Here is a 15,073-nt window from a genome sequence, read left to right on the forward strand (position 1 = left end):
ACCAGGGATCTCACATAAAGAAAGCAATACAAAGAGAACAGGATACAATCAGAAACAGACTTCACGAGGGTGGCCTAAGGGCTGACGTCCTCTAGTGGACCCTGTGCTCACTGCCTGTGACCGTGGAGCTTTTTTGGGATTTGCCATTGCACACCAGAATTGGCAGGTCCGGCACTGACACCAGACGTGAAAGGGTCTGGAGAAGCCGTGGAGAACGTTATGCTGCCTGGAACATCGTTCAGCATGACTGGTGGGTCAGTGATGGTCTGGGGAGGCATAGCCATGAAGGCATGGGCGGACTGACAACTCATGGGGCCCCCAGGCAAAAGGAGATTATGGGGCCCCCGGGCAATAGGAGATTATGGGGCCACACAGTATACACACACACATACAGTATACATACACAGTATACACACAGTGGCATGGGGCATGGGGCCCCATGAGTTGTCAGTCTCATGCCTAGTGGCATGGGGCCCCTGCATGAAGGGACGCACAGACCTCTACAGACTAGACAATGGCACCCTGACTGCCATTAGGTATCTGGATGAATTTCTTGGACCCATTGTCAGACCCTACGCTGGTGCAGTAGGGTTCTTCCTGGTGCATGACAATGCCTGACCTCATGTGGCAAGAGTATACAGCCAGTTCCTGGACTAGGAGAATAAAGGTATTGATACTATTGAATGGCCCCCACTCTTGCCTGACCTAAATCCAACAGAGCACACTTGGACATAATATTTCCGTCCATCCCACGCCACCAGGTTGCACCTCAGTCTGTTCAGGAGCTCAATGATGCTCTGGTCCAGATCTGGGAGAAAATACCCCAGGACATCATCCATCATCTCATTAGGAGCAGGCCCCAATGTTGTTAGGCATGCATACAAGCACTTGGTGGCCATACAAACTACTGAGGACTATTTTGAGTTGCTGCAATGAAATTTTTTAGCAAAATGGACAAGCCTGCTGCATAATTTTTTCACTTTGATTTTCGGATGTCTTTGAATTCAGCCCTCTGTAGGTTGATAGTTTTAATTTGTCATCAAACAATGTGGCATCCTTTCCTTTCTAGCAGAGTACCAAGTCCATATCAGTATAGCTATACAGCATAATATTTTTTTCCCATTGAGATCTGATGTGTTTTCAAAGTGTTCCTTTATTTTTTTTTGAGCAGTGTGTGTGTATGTATATGTATGTGTGTATGTATATGTATATATATATATATATATATATATATATATATATATATATATATATATATATATATTGTGACAGGAAGTCAGATAAATCTGTGGGTGTTGTCACAGATGGGAGATACATTTCTGCCTTGTTTAGACAATACACTAATTGTTATTAGGCGTTGGCTGCAAATGTAGCCAGAAAAGGCTAAAGGCCATTGGAAAACTTCAGCTGTTCAGAATGAGGCAATTAAGGCCTATATAAGTAGTCCAGAGGATTACCACTGATTTGCTGCATCCTGAGTCTTTCTGAGAGAGCAGTACTGAAAGTCTTCTGAGGAGGTGAGGAGAGGATTGATTTTTCTGTGTGATAAAAATCAAAAGACTTTTGTTTTTCTGCTGTATGACCAGCAGTGTCTGCCCAGCACTAGGCTGTGCCAGACTTCATTAGATAGGCTCCTGTGTGGTGAAGATAGACTCCCCAAGTGGCCAGGATATATTTTATGTTTGATTTTGTTTATGCTGTTTTGGATGCTTGCACTTGTTTCCAGCAAGATGGAAGAATAAACCAAAATTGTTGTTTTCAACCGTCTTCGACTGCCTGTCTGTATAAATTCAGTGTGTAGTGAACCCATCCAGGGGATCACACACCCCGCTACCGAGCTAACCCCTTACAATATATATATATATATATATATATATATATATATATATACACATAGTATACAGTATATATATATATATATATATATATCACCCAGTCTGCCCATCCTTCACACCCCACTCACAGCCACCTTTTCACTATCTCCCTCTCCATCCACCACTCCCCCACTTACAGACACCAAAAAAATGTTTTTATACTATTTTTAATATACCCAACCCTGGCCATTCTTGAACAGGCAAATTTTTGCAACAATATATAATGGCCCGGATTCAGAAAGGACTTACGACGACGTATTTCCAGATACGCCATCGTAAGTCTAAATGTGCGCCGTCATATCTATACGCTTATTCAGGAAAGCAGATACGCCTGAATTTTGGCAAGATACAACCGACCTAAGTCTCCTACGCCGTCATATCTTGGATGCATATTTACGCTGGCCGCTAGGGGCGCTTCCGTTGATTTACGTGTCGAATATGTAAATGAGATAGATACGCGGATTCAGGAATGTACTTGCGCCCGTCGCAGTAAGCTACGCCGTTTACGTAAGGGGTAAGTCCGGCGTAAGTTTACCCCTCATAAACCAGGGGTAAGTCATGTTAAGGTATGGACGTCGGAAACGTCGAAACAGCCGTTGTATTTTACGTCGTTTGCGTAAGTCGTACGTGAATGGGGCTGGGCGTAGGTTACGTTCACGTCGAAAGCATTGAGCCGACGTATCTTAGGGAGTATTTGCGACGTGATTCTGAGCATGCGAGCGCATGCGCCGTTCGTTCGGCCATGCATTTACATGGGGTCACGCTTCATTATAATACAACGCATCCACTGCCTTGCTACTTTGAATTACGCGGGCTTACGCCGGCCCATTTACGTTATGCCGGCGTACATATGGGAGCAAGTGCTTTGTGAATACTGTACTTGCCTCTCAATGTTACGACGGCGTATCGCATATGAGATGCGCTACGCCTATCTAAAGATCTCTCTGAATCTGGCCCAATATGTTTACTGATTCAGATGTAATCTTTAGTGATTTATATATTTTAAATATTTAATACATTAAACACTTTATATTCCATTTATATAATCACCAAAATAATACTTACTAGTTTCTGTTGGCATAGATAGTAAGCATTATAATTATAATTTCCATAGTCATAATAACTATAGTATCCATCATAGTAACTGTTATAGTATGAGTAATTGGAAAGGTAGCACCGACTGATTAGAAAATCAACAATGTTTAGGATCACAGCTATCATATTGAAAATGGAGCTAACGATGTTCAGTCCCAGAGAGCCTCTGATCTGTAAAGAGAAAACAGGAAGAATAAACCAATGATACAACAATACCAAACACAGCCTTATTCAAGTAATGTTTGCAAACTGTTATGTAGCCGGGAACTCAGCTGACTTTTGGAGGAGCGGGTTGGGTGCATCTGTGCCCTCTCCCCTCTTTTTGGTGGACGTGGACAATCACATTTGTAGTGATCTACACCTCCACAATTGTAGCAAGTCACTGAATCTACCAACCATCCCCTCAAGTTCTCAACTCAATCATGATAGGGTCTAAGGGCTGAGCTCCCCTTAAAACCTGTCTCACCTGGACTTCATCTACTGTGCTGGCATTTATACCTTTCTTAAGCAGCAGCTGATGCATTATCTTGGCAAGGCACTAGGGTGACCACATTTCCAAACTACCATTCAGGGATACCCCCCCTTCCCAAAAATCAGCTTGTGCTGTAACGAATCACAGCACAGTGATTGGACGCAAGAGGCGGGATTTATGATTTGTCCAATCACAAGCAGGGGGCGGAATTGTGCTCCTACAGGCATTCCCGGCCAGGACAAGTACTGTCAGTGAGTAAAGCGGTGAAGTGGCAGCCTTTTTTGGGGCCATTAGATTGGCCCGGGGGGTGGCTGTGTCAGTTTCATTCCAGGACACTGTATTGTCTTGGAATGAATGTGCCCGGGACAGACCTGCAAAATGCGGGACTGTCCCGAGCAATCCGGGACATGTGGTTACCCTACAAGGCACCTCCATGTATGTGGGCAGCTTCTCCCCCTCATTCTGGTAGGTATGTTCAAACTTGTACATGTGTTTGGGAGAACAGAAAAAACCTTGAAGGATACTTAAGTAGTCATAGGTGGTACAGTCTGGTTTGCTGGGCTTTAGGTTTCTGAATAGCTATTGAGGCAGGTCTCCTTAAAGGAGTTGTAAAGAAAAAAACATTTTTGCCTAAAATTAATGTCTGCAAGGTAGACAGACAGAATAGTGTAATGATTCTGTTAAAAAACAAGTAAATACCTATTAAATTCCTTCATCTATATCATCTCCGGCATTCTAGTTTCTGTTCTCTCATTCAGTTCCTGGTTTGCATCGCTCGTTCATGTAAGAACTACATTTCCCAGTATGAATTGCAGCACACCCAGTAATTCACACCTCCTTGAAGTCTCTAACACTTGGAGAGCGTCCTGCCGAATAGATGTAGTTCCCAGGAGGGGGCGAGCACGTTACTGACCACCGCAGTAAAGCCTCTCTTCACGGTGGTCAGTAAAGTCAGACAAGCAGGAAGTGAACAGAACAGAGAAGAAATAGAGAAACTTCTGAGCAAAAACGAACAATGAGGAAGTGAAAAGAGGAATGTCTGCAGGTAAAGGATGCTTATTATGAAAAAATGTTTTTCCTTTACAACCCCTTTAATGGCAAGCAGGATGGTGAGTACTCATGGTCGGGCAGACACAAAACAAGGTGGGACATCTTATCTACACTGGTCATGTATAATAGCAATGTCACCTTCCAGTTATGTATTAAATGAAAAAAAATAAAAACTTACCAAACAGGTATTGGGTTTTGTCTGAGCTGCAATTGTCAGAGATCCAGCAATGATGTACTGTGATAAAACAACAAAGACAAAATAAGAACACAACTGCACAATTTTCTAAAACAATAGCGGCAAGAAAGTCAGAAGTATTTGTGCAAACTGAACAAAATGTGTCCATATCGTTTTCCTGAGAGGTTAAAGTAAAAACAAGCATGAATCCAATATACCGCTATAATAGCATCAGCTATTGTAATAAAAAGGTAATGGTTACCGTTTCGTCATTGTATTAGACGGGATACTTCCAGAGCAATAGAAAAACATGAATGAAAAAAGAGAGAGGGTGGGGCCTAGTAATGCCCCCTGAAAAGCCCTTTTGGAGAATCAACCACGGTCTGCCATAATAAATTGTAAACTTTATTGTTATTGGAAAAGATATGTTAAAATTCCACACACTGTTATATGATACATATGAGGAATATTACCCTATCAAATCCATCAATAAAAAACATAATGACAAAACAGTGAAAATGACAATGTTGTCGCACTTAAGGCACGTGACCTAAGGGCCCCACACATACACTTTTACATATACGTCTAGCTAAAGAAGACTAAGGCCTCATACACACGACCGTTTTACTCGACAGAACCCATCAAGAAACTTGGTGGCAGTGCTTTTTTGCCAAGGAAAACGGTTGTGTGTATGTTTTTCATCGAGAAAACTGTCGAGGAACTCGATGAGAAAAAAAGAGAACAAGTTTTTTTCTTTTTCCTCGTCGGGAGTCTCAATTTCCTCCATTGTGTTCCTCATCGGGCTGGTTTTCGACGAGAAACACGTTCGTGTGTATGCTTAGAAACCCGCATATGCTCAGAAGGGTGGCGCCAGTGGAATCAAACTTCCCCTTTATAGTGCCGTCGTACGTGTTTTACGTCACCGCGTTTGAGAACGACAAGATTTTGTCTTTACAGTGTGTACGCAAAGAAAGCTTGTCAAGATTCTTGACAAGCCTATAAGGAACTCGTAGAGGAAAACAATTTTTCATTTACGACGAGTTCCTCGGTCGTGTGTACGAGGCCTGAGTGGTGCTCCTATGTATCAATTGTGTTGCTATTTGCCTGGAAATTGAATACTAGAAATTGGGCTTAGTCTCATAAGAGATATTGGTAAAATGTCTATTGTCTAAGGACTATAAATGTAATGGTAGTAGGTCCATAAGTATACTCCATGATGATGTATTGATTCATAGTTATAAACCTTTTCCGAAGTGCAGTTGATACAGGTGTTCAAACAGAGTTGCTATAAAAGTCTATCGAAATTCTCATGGAGGGTGCATGCTAGGTTGACCTTGTTTCAGCGCAAGACCTAGTTAACGACTTCCATACAGGGCTTTTATACCCACCTCAATACCGGGCCTATTCTGGCACTTCTTTCCTACATGTACAAATCATCACTCTTTTGCTAGAAAATTACTCAGAATCCCCAAATATTATATATGTTTTTTTAGCAGACACCCTAGGGAATAAAACGACGGTCTTTCACCGTATTTGCATGTAGCGCTACCCCCTCAGGAGCCGTTGGTTAGATTGGGACAGCATGATTATGTTACCTCTGTGATGTGTCTAGGGATGATGATGATGATGAGAGGCAATAACGGAATGTCCAAACAGCAGGGTGTCGTTTTCTGTGCTTTATTTCTTGCCCAACATGGCAAAGGGTTAACTCGAGGTAGATAGAAAATAGGTTGGTGAAAGGAGACTTTGCAGATTCAGGCCTATGGATAAATGGAAGCAGTCCTGCCTCCAATGGGACTTTAACTCACGTCGGCACTCCAGCCGGTGTGGGTAAAGTGTACCTGGACAGGCCTCTCTCACAGACCTGGCAGCCAGAGTATCACTTAGAACTTCTGGGAAGGAACAATTTTTTGCCAACGACTTGGCTCTAGTAGAATTAGAATTTGTAGTGGGACCTCTGCCACAGGCCCTTAACTCAGGAACATGAATAGTAGAGCGATTCCTCCCAGTAAATATAATTTGCCTGAATCTCCCTCAGGTAGACTTTTTAGTTTAGGGGTCACCAACTGACAAGTTGCAGCATACAACTTCCCAGTGTCCGGCCACCCAGATCCCCGATGGATTGTCTAAGCCCTGTTGGATCACCTGCCTCCAGGCTCACCTCAGACCGACTCCCCACCGAACAGCATAACTCGCTTGGGATCTTCCTCATGAAGTGTGGGGACCCAGTAAGTCACTGGGGCCCCTTTGCAGCTTTAGTTGCTCCGGGTCATGAGAGCCCAGAGTCAGGAACTCCCCGTAGCACGTTTCCCCCCCCGGGATGGTAGGCCATCTCGCCGAGGCCCGTTATTGTGCGCACCCCCTAAAGGTGGGTGCCGCACCTGGAACCAGGAACGGGCGAAGACCCCACAAAATGGCATCTGCCACAGAAATACCCTCCCTCAGCATGCCCACAAGGGAAACACTCCTCTGGCTGCTGGAGAAAGGCGCCTCCGCCTGGACCCCTCTGGCGCCACCTGCTATCCAAAGATGGAACAGTATCTTTGGAACACAGGATGAAACCACAGGAATCCCAGTACGGCAGAAGCCCAATTTAAACAAAACAACATGGATGAGAGCAAAACAACTCTCTCATCCCCCTCTAAATTTAACATAGCACCTGTACTAAAAGTACACAGGTGCTACATGCACAATAATTTTTCATAAATGAAAAAATAACAAAGCAGGAAAGTTAGCCCAATTTATTTGTAAAATATGAAAGATTATGTTACGCCGAGTAAATAGATACCTAACATGTCACGCTTTAAAATTGCGCACACTCATGGAATGGCGCCAAACTTTGTTACTTAAAAATCTCCATAGGCGACACTTTGACATTTTTTACAGGTTACCAGTTTAGAGTTACAGAGGAGGTCTAGTGCTAGAATTGTTGCTGGCACTCTAACGCATCCATCCACGGATCCTAGGTGAGTTGAGCTCTGTCATTTCAAAGCCACTGTATCTAATATTTAGGGACTCATTAAAGACAGGAATAGTACCACTGGATTGGCGCAGGGCCAATGTGGTGCCCATATTTAAAAAGGGAACAAAGTCTTTACCAAGTAACTATAGACCTGTTAGTTTAACTTCTATAGTTGGGAAGATACTGGAACGTTTAATAAAAGACCACATGGATGAGTTCTTGCAGGAAAAAAACTATTTAAGCAGCAGACAACATGGATTCATGAAAGACAGAAGTTGTCAGACAAACCTGATTTCCTTTTATGAAGAGGTAAGTAAAACCCTGGACAGAGGAGTGGCTGTGGACGTGATATATTTGGATTTTGCAAAAGCGTTCGATACAGTTCCGCACACACGGCTCATGTGTAAGGTAAGGTCTACAGGATTGGATATATCAGTTTGTAAATGGATAGAAAATTGGCTGAAAGACAGAATTCAGAGAGTCGTGGTTAATGATTCTTACTCTGAATGGTCCAAGGTTATCAGTGGTGTACCCCAAGGTTCAGTGCTGGGACCCTTACTTTTCAATATATTTATAAATGATGTTGGGTCTGAGATCAAAAGTAACATTTCTGTCTTTGCAGATGACACCAAGCTATGCAGTGGAATAACGTCCTTACAGGATGTCTCCAATTTACAAGCCGACCTCAATGCTCTGTCTAATTGGGCGACTAAGTGGCAGATGAGGTTTAATGTAGATAAATGTAAAGTTATGCAATTGGGGGCTAAGAATATGCATGCATCATACATACTAGGGGGAGTACAACTGGGGGGATCTGTAGTGGAGAAGGATCTGGGGGTTTTAGTTGATCATAAGCTCAATAATGGCATGCAATGCCAAGCTGCGGTTTCCAAAGCGAGCAAAGTCCTTTCTTGTATTAAGAGAGGTATGGACTCCAGAGACAGAGATATCATTTTGCCCCTGTACAAATCATTAGTAAGACCTCATCTGGAATATGCAGTTCAGTTTTGGGCACCAGTTCTCAAAAAGGATATAGGAGAACTGGAGAAAGTGCAGAGAAGAGTAACCAAACTGATAAGAGGCATGGAGGAGCTCAGCTATGAGGAAAGATTAGAGGAACTACATTTATTCACTCTTGAGAAGAGGAGAATAAGGGGGGATATGATCAACATGTACAAATATATAAGAGGTCCATACAGTGAACTTGGTGTTGAGTTATTCACTTTACGGTCATCACTGAGGACAAGGGGGCACTCTTTACGTCTAGAGGAAAAGAGATTTCACCTCCAAATACGGAAAGGTTTTTTCACAGTAAGAGCTGTGAAAATGTGGAACAGACTCCCTCCAGAGGTGGTTCTGGCCAGCTCAGTAGATTGCTTTAAGAAAGGTCTGGATTCTTTTCTAAATGTACAGAATATAACTGAGTACTAAGATTTGTAGGTATAGTTGATCCAGGGTAAATCCGATTGCCTCTCGGGGGATCAGGAAGGAATTTTTTCCCCTGCTGTAGCAAATTGGATCATGCTCTGCTGGGGTTTTTTGCCTTCCTCTGGATCAACTGTGGGTATGGAGTTGGGTGTATAGGATTTTACTGTGTTTTTTATTTAGTTTTTTTGTTTTTTGTGGTTGAACTGGATGGACTTGTGTCTTTTTTCAACCTGACTAACTATGTAACTATGTAACTATGTAGCTATGTAACGCATGTGGCGATACCTCACATATGTGGTTTGAATGGCGTTTACATATGTGGGTGGGACTTACGTGTGCGTTCGCTTCTAAGCACGAGCTACCGGGGACAGGGGTGTTTTAAAAAACGTTTTTATTTTTTTTTACTTATTTCTTTTTTATTTTTAAACTTTTTTTTTACTTTTTTTTATCACTTTTATTGCTATTACAAGGAATGTAAACATCCCTTGTAATAGGAATAGTGTGTGACAGGTCCTCTTTATGGAGAGATGCGGGGTCACTAAGACCCCACATCTCTCCTCCAGGCTGGAAAGCATGAGATTGTGAAAAAAAATTCACCGATCTCATGCTTACTAGCCGCAATCGCTGCTTTGTTTACTTCCGGGTACCCGGGCGTGACGTCATCACATCGCGCCCGGGCCTCCTACGGTCATAGAGATGACTGGTGACCATCTGGTTACCAGTCATCTCTATGCTTCCCATCCATCGCCGGACAATTCTTTCTCCGTGCCCCCGATGGCATCGGAGAGCCCGGGGGAAGCACTGGATGGCGGCGGGAGGGATCTCCCCTCCCGCCGCCTATAAGAACAATCAAGCGCAAAAGAAATTCAACTTGCCTCGCCAGGTGTTCTATGGGTATCTGCAGATAAGACACTATGCGCAATCATTTGCCCCAAAGCTCCAATTTTCAGCGCCAACGCCTTTCGAAAAACTGGTACTGGAGGGATCTGCTCGCCGCGGATTGATATCAGATATATATAGGCTGTTAAACTCTCGCTCCTTCCCCTCCATTGGTAAGCATGCATACATGCTTTGTTGGGAAAAGGCGCTGGGGGAGGAGATCCCGGAGGCGACATGGCAGACGATCTGGTCTCAGGCAGCTAAAAGCTCTCTCTGTACGCTGTACAAGGAGAACGCCTATAAAGTACTGTATTTTTGGTATATGACACCAGATGTTCTCCATGCTATATATCCATCCAGCTCAGATAGGTGTTGGCGTTGCCAGGGAGCCAAGGGTACTTTGTACCACATATACTGGACCTGCCCCAAGATAGTACCGTTTTGGACTGAAACTCAGCAGTTGCTGTCTCGCTTCCTGGGAGTACCGGTCCCCTGGTCCCCAAAACTATTTTTACTAGGGGTGTCACCCCTGCTGATCCCCAGGGAGGCTGTTGAGCCCTGACCACCGTGGTCAGCATCGTTTAAAAAACATATAATTTAAAATGATCGTGTGTGGGCTTCACATAATTTTTCGGGTTCTGAAAAACTACAAAAAAAAATTCGAACATGCTGCATTTTTTAACAACGTTTTAAACTATGTCGTTTTACAGGTTGTAAAAAATTATCGTGTGTGGGCTAAAACGACGTTAAAAACACACGCATGCTCAGAAGCAAGTTCTGAGACAGGAGCGCACGTTCTGGTAAAACTACCATTCGTAATGGAGTAAGCACATTCATCACGCTGTAACAGACAGAAAAGCGCAAATCGTCTTTTACTAACACAGAATCAGCTAAAGCAGCTCCAAGGGTGGCGCCATCCGCATGGAACTTCCCCATGGCACCCCCGCTCAATATCCGGTGTGATGGGAGACATGCACAGGTAAGAGACAACGTCCGATCCACCTCCCCAAACCCCCCCTCAACAACTCAAATCCGATCCGACCCACGGCAACCTCCCCCACCCCACCGCCCCCCGTCAACAACTCGAATCCGATCCGACCCGCGGCAACCTCCCCTCCCCCACCCCCCGTCAACAACGTCACTGACAAATGTAAAGAATGTCCCGCAGTGAATTTTTTAAATGTTGGGAGGTATGCATGTGTGTGGACTGAGATTGATGCCATATTGTGACAACGTTGTTTTTATTGCAGAGTTTCTTGGGGGGTCTATATCTGCAAATAAATAAAGCTATTTTCTAATTAGATACTCCCTGATTGATCCTCCATTTGTTGCTCCTTTGGGACATCTGGGGTCCCCCTTGTAGACCCCGACAACCACCGGGCAAGGGTTGTGCGGAACAGCCCCTTGTCCCCATCAACGTGGGGACAAGGGGCCCACTAATTTTTTTCATAATTTTTATGTATATTGCCAGGATCCGGCAATGCATTACAGCCGCAAGCAGTTTCAAAATGACATTTTGTCCTTTAGGCTGGATTCACACCTACTGTATGCATTTTTAGTGCTTTTTGCATTTTCCAGATGCGCACTACAATCCATTTAACATTGTTTTCTATGGAACATGTTCTGTAGTGCAAATCTGCAAAATGCAAAAAGCACTAAAACTGCCTAGGTGTGAATCCAGCCTTAGAAATGTCATTTTGCTGTTCTCCTTCATTACTCTATGTACGCCTGCCGTGTAAGCAGCCTTACATAGTGTGGGGCATGGACTTAGCCCCCTGAGCCATGATTGGCCAAAGACACCCTGTAGCACTCAAATTTCCCACGAACGCCCATAATGTTCTAAATACGGCGAACGGGCAAACACACGATATTCGAGTCAAACTTACATTTGACTCAAACATCAGGCTCATCCCTACATGTGGAGAGAGACACTGGGAGAGTGTCCACAATTAAGGATGAGCTCCAGCGTGTTCGCGTAGCACACGTGCAGAGCCCGCCAGGAAGTCTGCAGGGCGCTGCGCTAATCACAGCCAGGGAGACATTGTCCCGATGCTCAGCTGCAGAGATCAGGAAATGTCTCCCTGGCTGTGATTAGCGCAGCTCCGTGCAGACTTCCTGGCGGGCTCTGCACGTGTACCATGCAAACACGCTGGAGCTCATCCTTATCCACAATGACCTCGAGGAGAGGGGATTGGATCTGACCAGGCTGGGGCCTTATAACGATAATAAGACACTGTGGGTTATTTACTAAAACTGCATGGTGTAAAATCTGGTGCACCTCTGCATAGAAGCCAATCAGCTTCCAGGTTATATTTTCAAAGCCTTTGAGTTTTTTTGTTTTTTTTGTAGCCTTGTTTCACAGGTCCACTGTAAAATAACTCCTAAAATATTGCTTTTGAGACATGCCTGTGACTTCTCTTGGTGTAACCAGAGTAGCACCTTCTCTGTTCATATCTTATAGAGTTCATTAAATCATAGAAAAGTATTCCCGCTTTGTGCACATTTTCATAGGACCCGACTAGGACCTCCGAACAGATCTGTGATTGGCCCATAGGTGTTACTGCAGGCTTTTTAATGGTACTTACAAACACAGGGCCCCAAAAAGGAATGCCACTTGGGAGCGTGATAGTAAAGAGGGTGAAGCCCAATGCAATGCCGAGGCCAATCTCCAAGATGGCTGCCACAATGACCAGAATCTGAAGAGGGAAAGAATGAGGTTTAATTAGTTTGATGCAGCTTTGCACAATGCTCTACTATGTACCATTGATATCTAATTGATCCACTAGAGATGAGCAAATCAGTTTGCCTGTTGATAATTCAGCCTAGACTAAGGTGACCAGATTTTTAAAATGAAATCCGGGGACAAATTTTTTGGTTACTAGTAATGGCAACAATCAGCGACTCTCTGCCCGTTGCCTCCCGCCTCACAGCCTTTCAAGTCTTACTCTCCGGGCACCGGCTACTACTGGATGGGGAGTGGAGGAAGATCACTCCGCCAGGGAAGGCAAGGAGACAGGCAGGTGGCTGGCCAGGATTTGAGCCAAGGCAGAAGAACATGCGAGCGAAGCTGAATGGGCATGCGCCCGAAACTGAAGAAATATTCCCTCCGCTCCGACTAGCACATGATCATCAGAAAGGGGCACAGATAATGGGAAAAATACAACCCCCCTATGCTAGTAGGCATGGTGGAGCTGGGGTGTGTAATTCAATTTTTTTTATTTTAATTCTGCACTGACTGTCTTTGAAATTGCCCCTGCCACCTATTAAATCCAATCTGGGGACAAAACCAGGAACAGACTTGGTCCGGGGACAGTCCCCTGAAACTGGGGGTGTCTGGTCACCCTAGCCTATTGTTTATTGTTTATTGCTTATTGCTTGTATAGCGTAGAATCACCCGAAGGTATCAAAATGCTTCCAGACCTTAACAATTCACAACAGGACCGAGTGTTACAGGCATAAATTAACATAGTAACAATATAAAATATGTACCACAATTAAAATCAAATAATAAAACAACAATATGACACCATAAAACCAATACAGTACAAAAACCATAGAAATCACATAAGACCAAAAGAGAGACAACACACAATTCCCAACAGACCAGGGGTGGGCAAACTTTTTGACTCGAGGGCCGCAATGGGTTCATATATTGGATCCGGGGGCCGGACCAAGAGTAGATGGACGGTGTGTATGTGTGAATTAATATAAATTAAATTTAAATTTGTAACATTAAATGTTTAGATTAATTTAAGGTAGAAAAGCATAAAAATAATTATTTTACAAAACTTTTATGCAATGTATTTCTTTCATAAAATAGTACCTTAAATTTTAGTGGGAACAGTGTTGTTGGTCTCCCTTTTTTGTTAAGGCATCAAAGTCAAGAGTTAGCTTTGTTGCTGCAATTTGCAGAATAGATCTGAGGCCGCGTACAGACGACCGATTTTCCCTGTCGTTTTCCCTGTCGAGTTCCTTGTTCGGCTGTCAAAAAACTCGTCGAGCCAAATTTTCCCATTGCCTGTCAAAGAAATAGAAAACATGCTCTCTTTTTGGCTCGACGAGTTTCCCGACGGGTTTCTCGGCGAAAAGTGTACACACGACCGGTTTTCTTGGCAGAATACGTCTCCCATCGAGTTTCTTGCTGGATTCTGCCGAGAAAACCGGTCGTGTGTACGCGGCCTGAGGTGTTGGTCAGTTAACTGGGATCTGTGACGGGATTTATTGATGTTCATGATGCTGGCACAGTGGCTGCGTTTGGCATGGCACAGTGGTGACAATTGATGGGCATGGTGGCTGCATTTGATGGGCACAGTGAGGCTGCATTTTTTTTTTCGTTGGCGCCCCACCAAAATTTGAGCACCAGTCGTCACTGCCCCCTAAGTGCATTTGAAAAACGATATAATGGGCACATGTATAAGAGTGGATATAAATTATGGTTTTAAATTAAAGCGGACGATCACAGGATACCCCCAGCTCTGCTGCCCTGTTGGCTAGCGCTCCGCGGGCCGGATTAAAAGGCCCGCCGGGCCGTAGTTTGCCCATTCCTGGCCTAGACCAAGGGATTTGGGAACTTTCTCAGTTATTTTGGGGTCATACGAAAATTCAGAGAACAAGTTGAACCCGATGTGGCATTTGGTGGGATCCCTGTACAGTCTTATAGCCTTACTGCTCAGCATTAACCTATGCCTTTTCACCTTGTTCATAAACCAATCCCTAGCACATCTGCAGTGTATTGCAGAATTATGCTGTCAGTTAACACAACCTTTTAGAATTCTTTCAAGTAACCTTGACAGTTTTGTGAGTATCTTTTATTAAAGTTGAACTCAAGCCTTCATCTGGCCAGGGCGTATGTACAAAAAGGAAGAGCAGGGAGTTCTAAGTTAGGGTGACCAGACATCCCCGGTTTCAGGGGACAATCCCATTTCTTCCGTTTTGGGCGCATGCCCATTCAGCTTCGCTCGCATGTTCTTCTGCCTTGGCTCAAGTCCCGGCCAGCCACCTGCCTATCTCCTTGCCTTCCCTGGCGGAGTGTTCTTCCTCCGCTCCCCACCCAGTAATTCCGGCCATACACGGTTCGAATTTCGAAAGAATTTTCTTTCGAAAATCGTATCTAAGAATTAGTGGGCTGCAGCAACAGC

The 15,073-nt window shown here is 44.1% G+C and overlaps 1 protein-coding gene across 1 annotated transcript in view; it reads right to left on the bottom strand.

The window, feature by feature from the left end:
- LOC120909307 (membrane-spanning 4-domains subfamily A member 4A-like) overlaps positions 1 to 15,073 on the bottom strand; it is a 44,322-nt gene that overhangs the window by 12,374 nt on the left and 16,875 nt on the right. The window contains exons 3-5 of the mRNA XM_040321055.1: positions 12,521 to 12,631; positions 4,670 to 4,726; positions 2,940 to 3,140 (exon numbers count right to left, since the gene is read on the bottom strand). Of these exons, the coding sequence (XP_040176989.1) occupies positions 2,940 to 3,140; positions 4,670 to 4,726; positions 12,521 to 12,631 (369 nt within the window). The remainder of the gene's footprint in view (positions 1 to 2,939; positions 3,141 to 4,669; positions 4,727 to 12,520; positions 12,632 to 15,073) is intronic.

This window comes from Rana temporaria, chromosome 8 (assembly GCF_905171775.1).
Source record: "Rana temporaria chromosome 8, aRanTem1.1, whole genome shotgun sequence".
NCBI classification, from domain to species: Eukaryota; Metazoa; Chordata; class Amphibia; order Anura; family Ranidae; genus Rana; species Rana temporaria.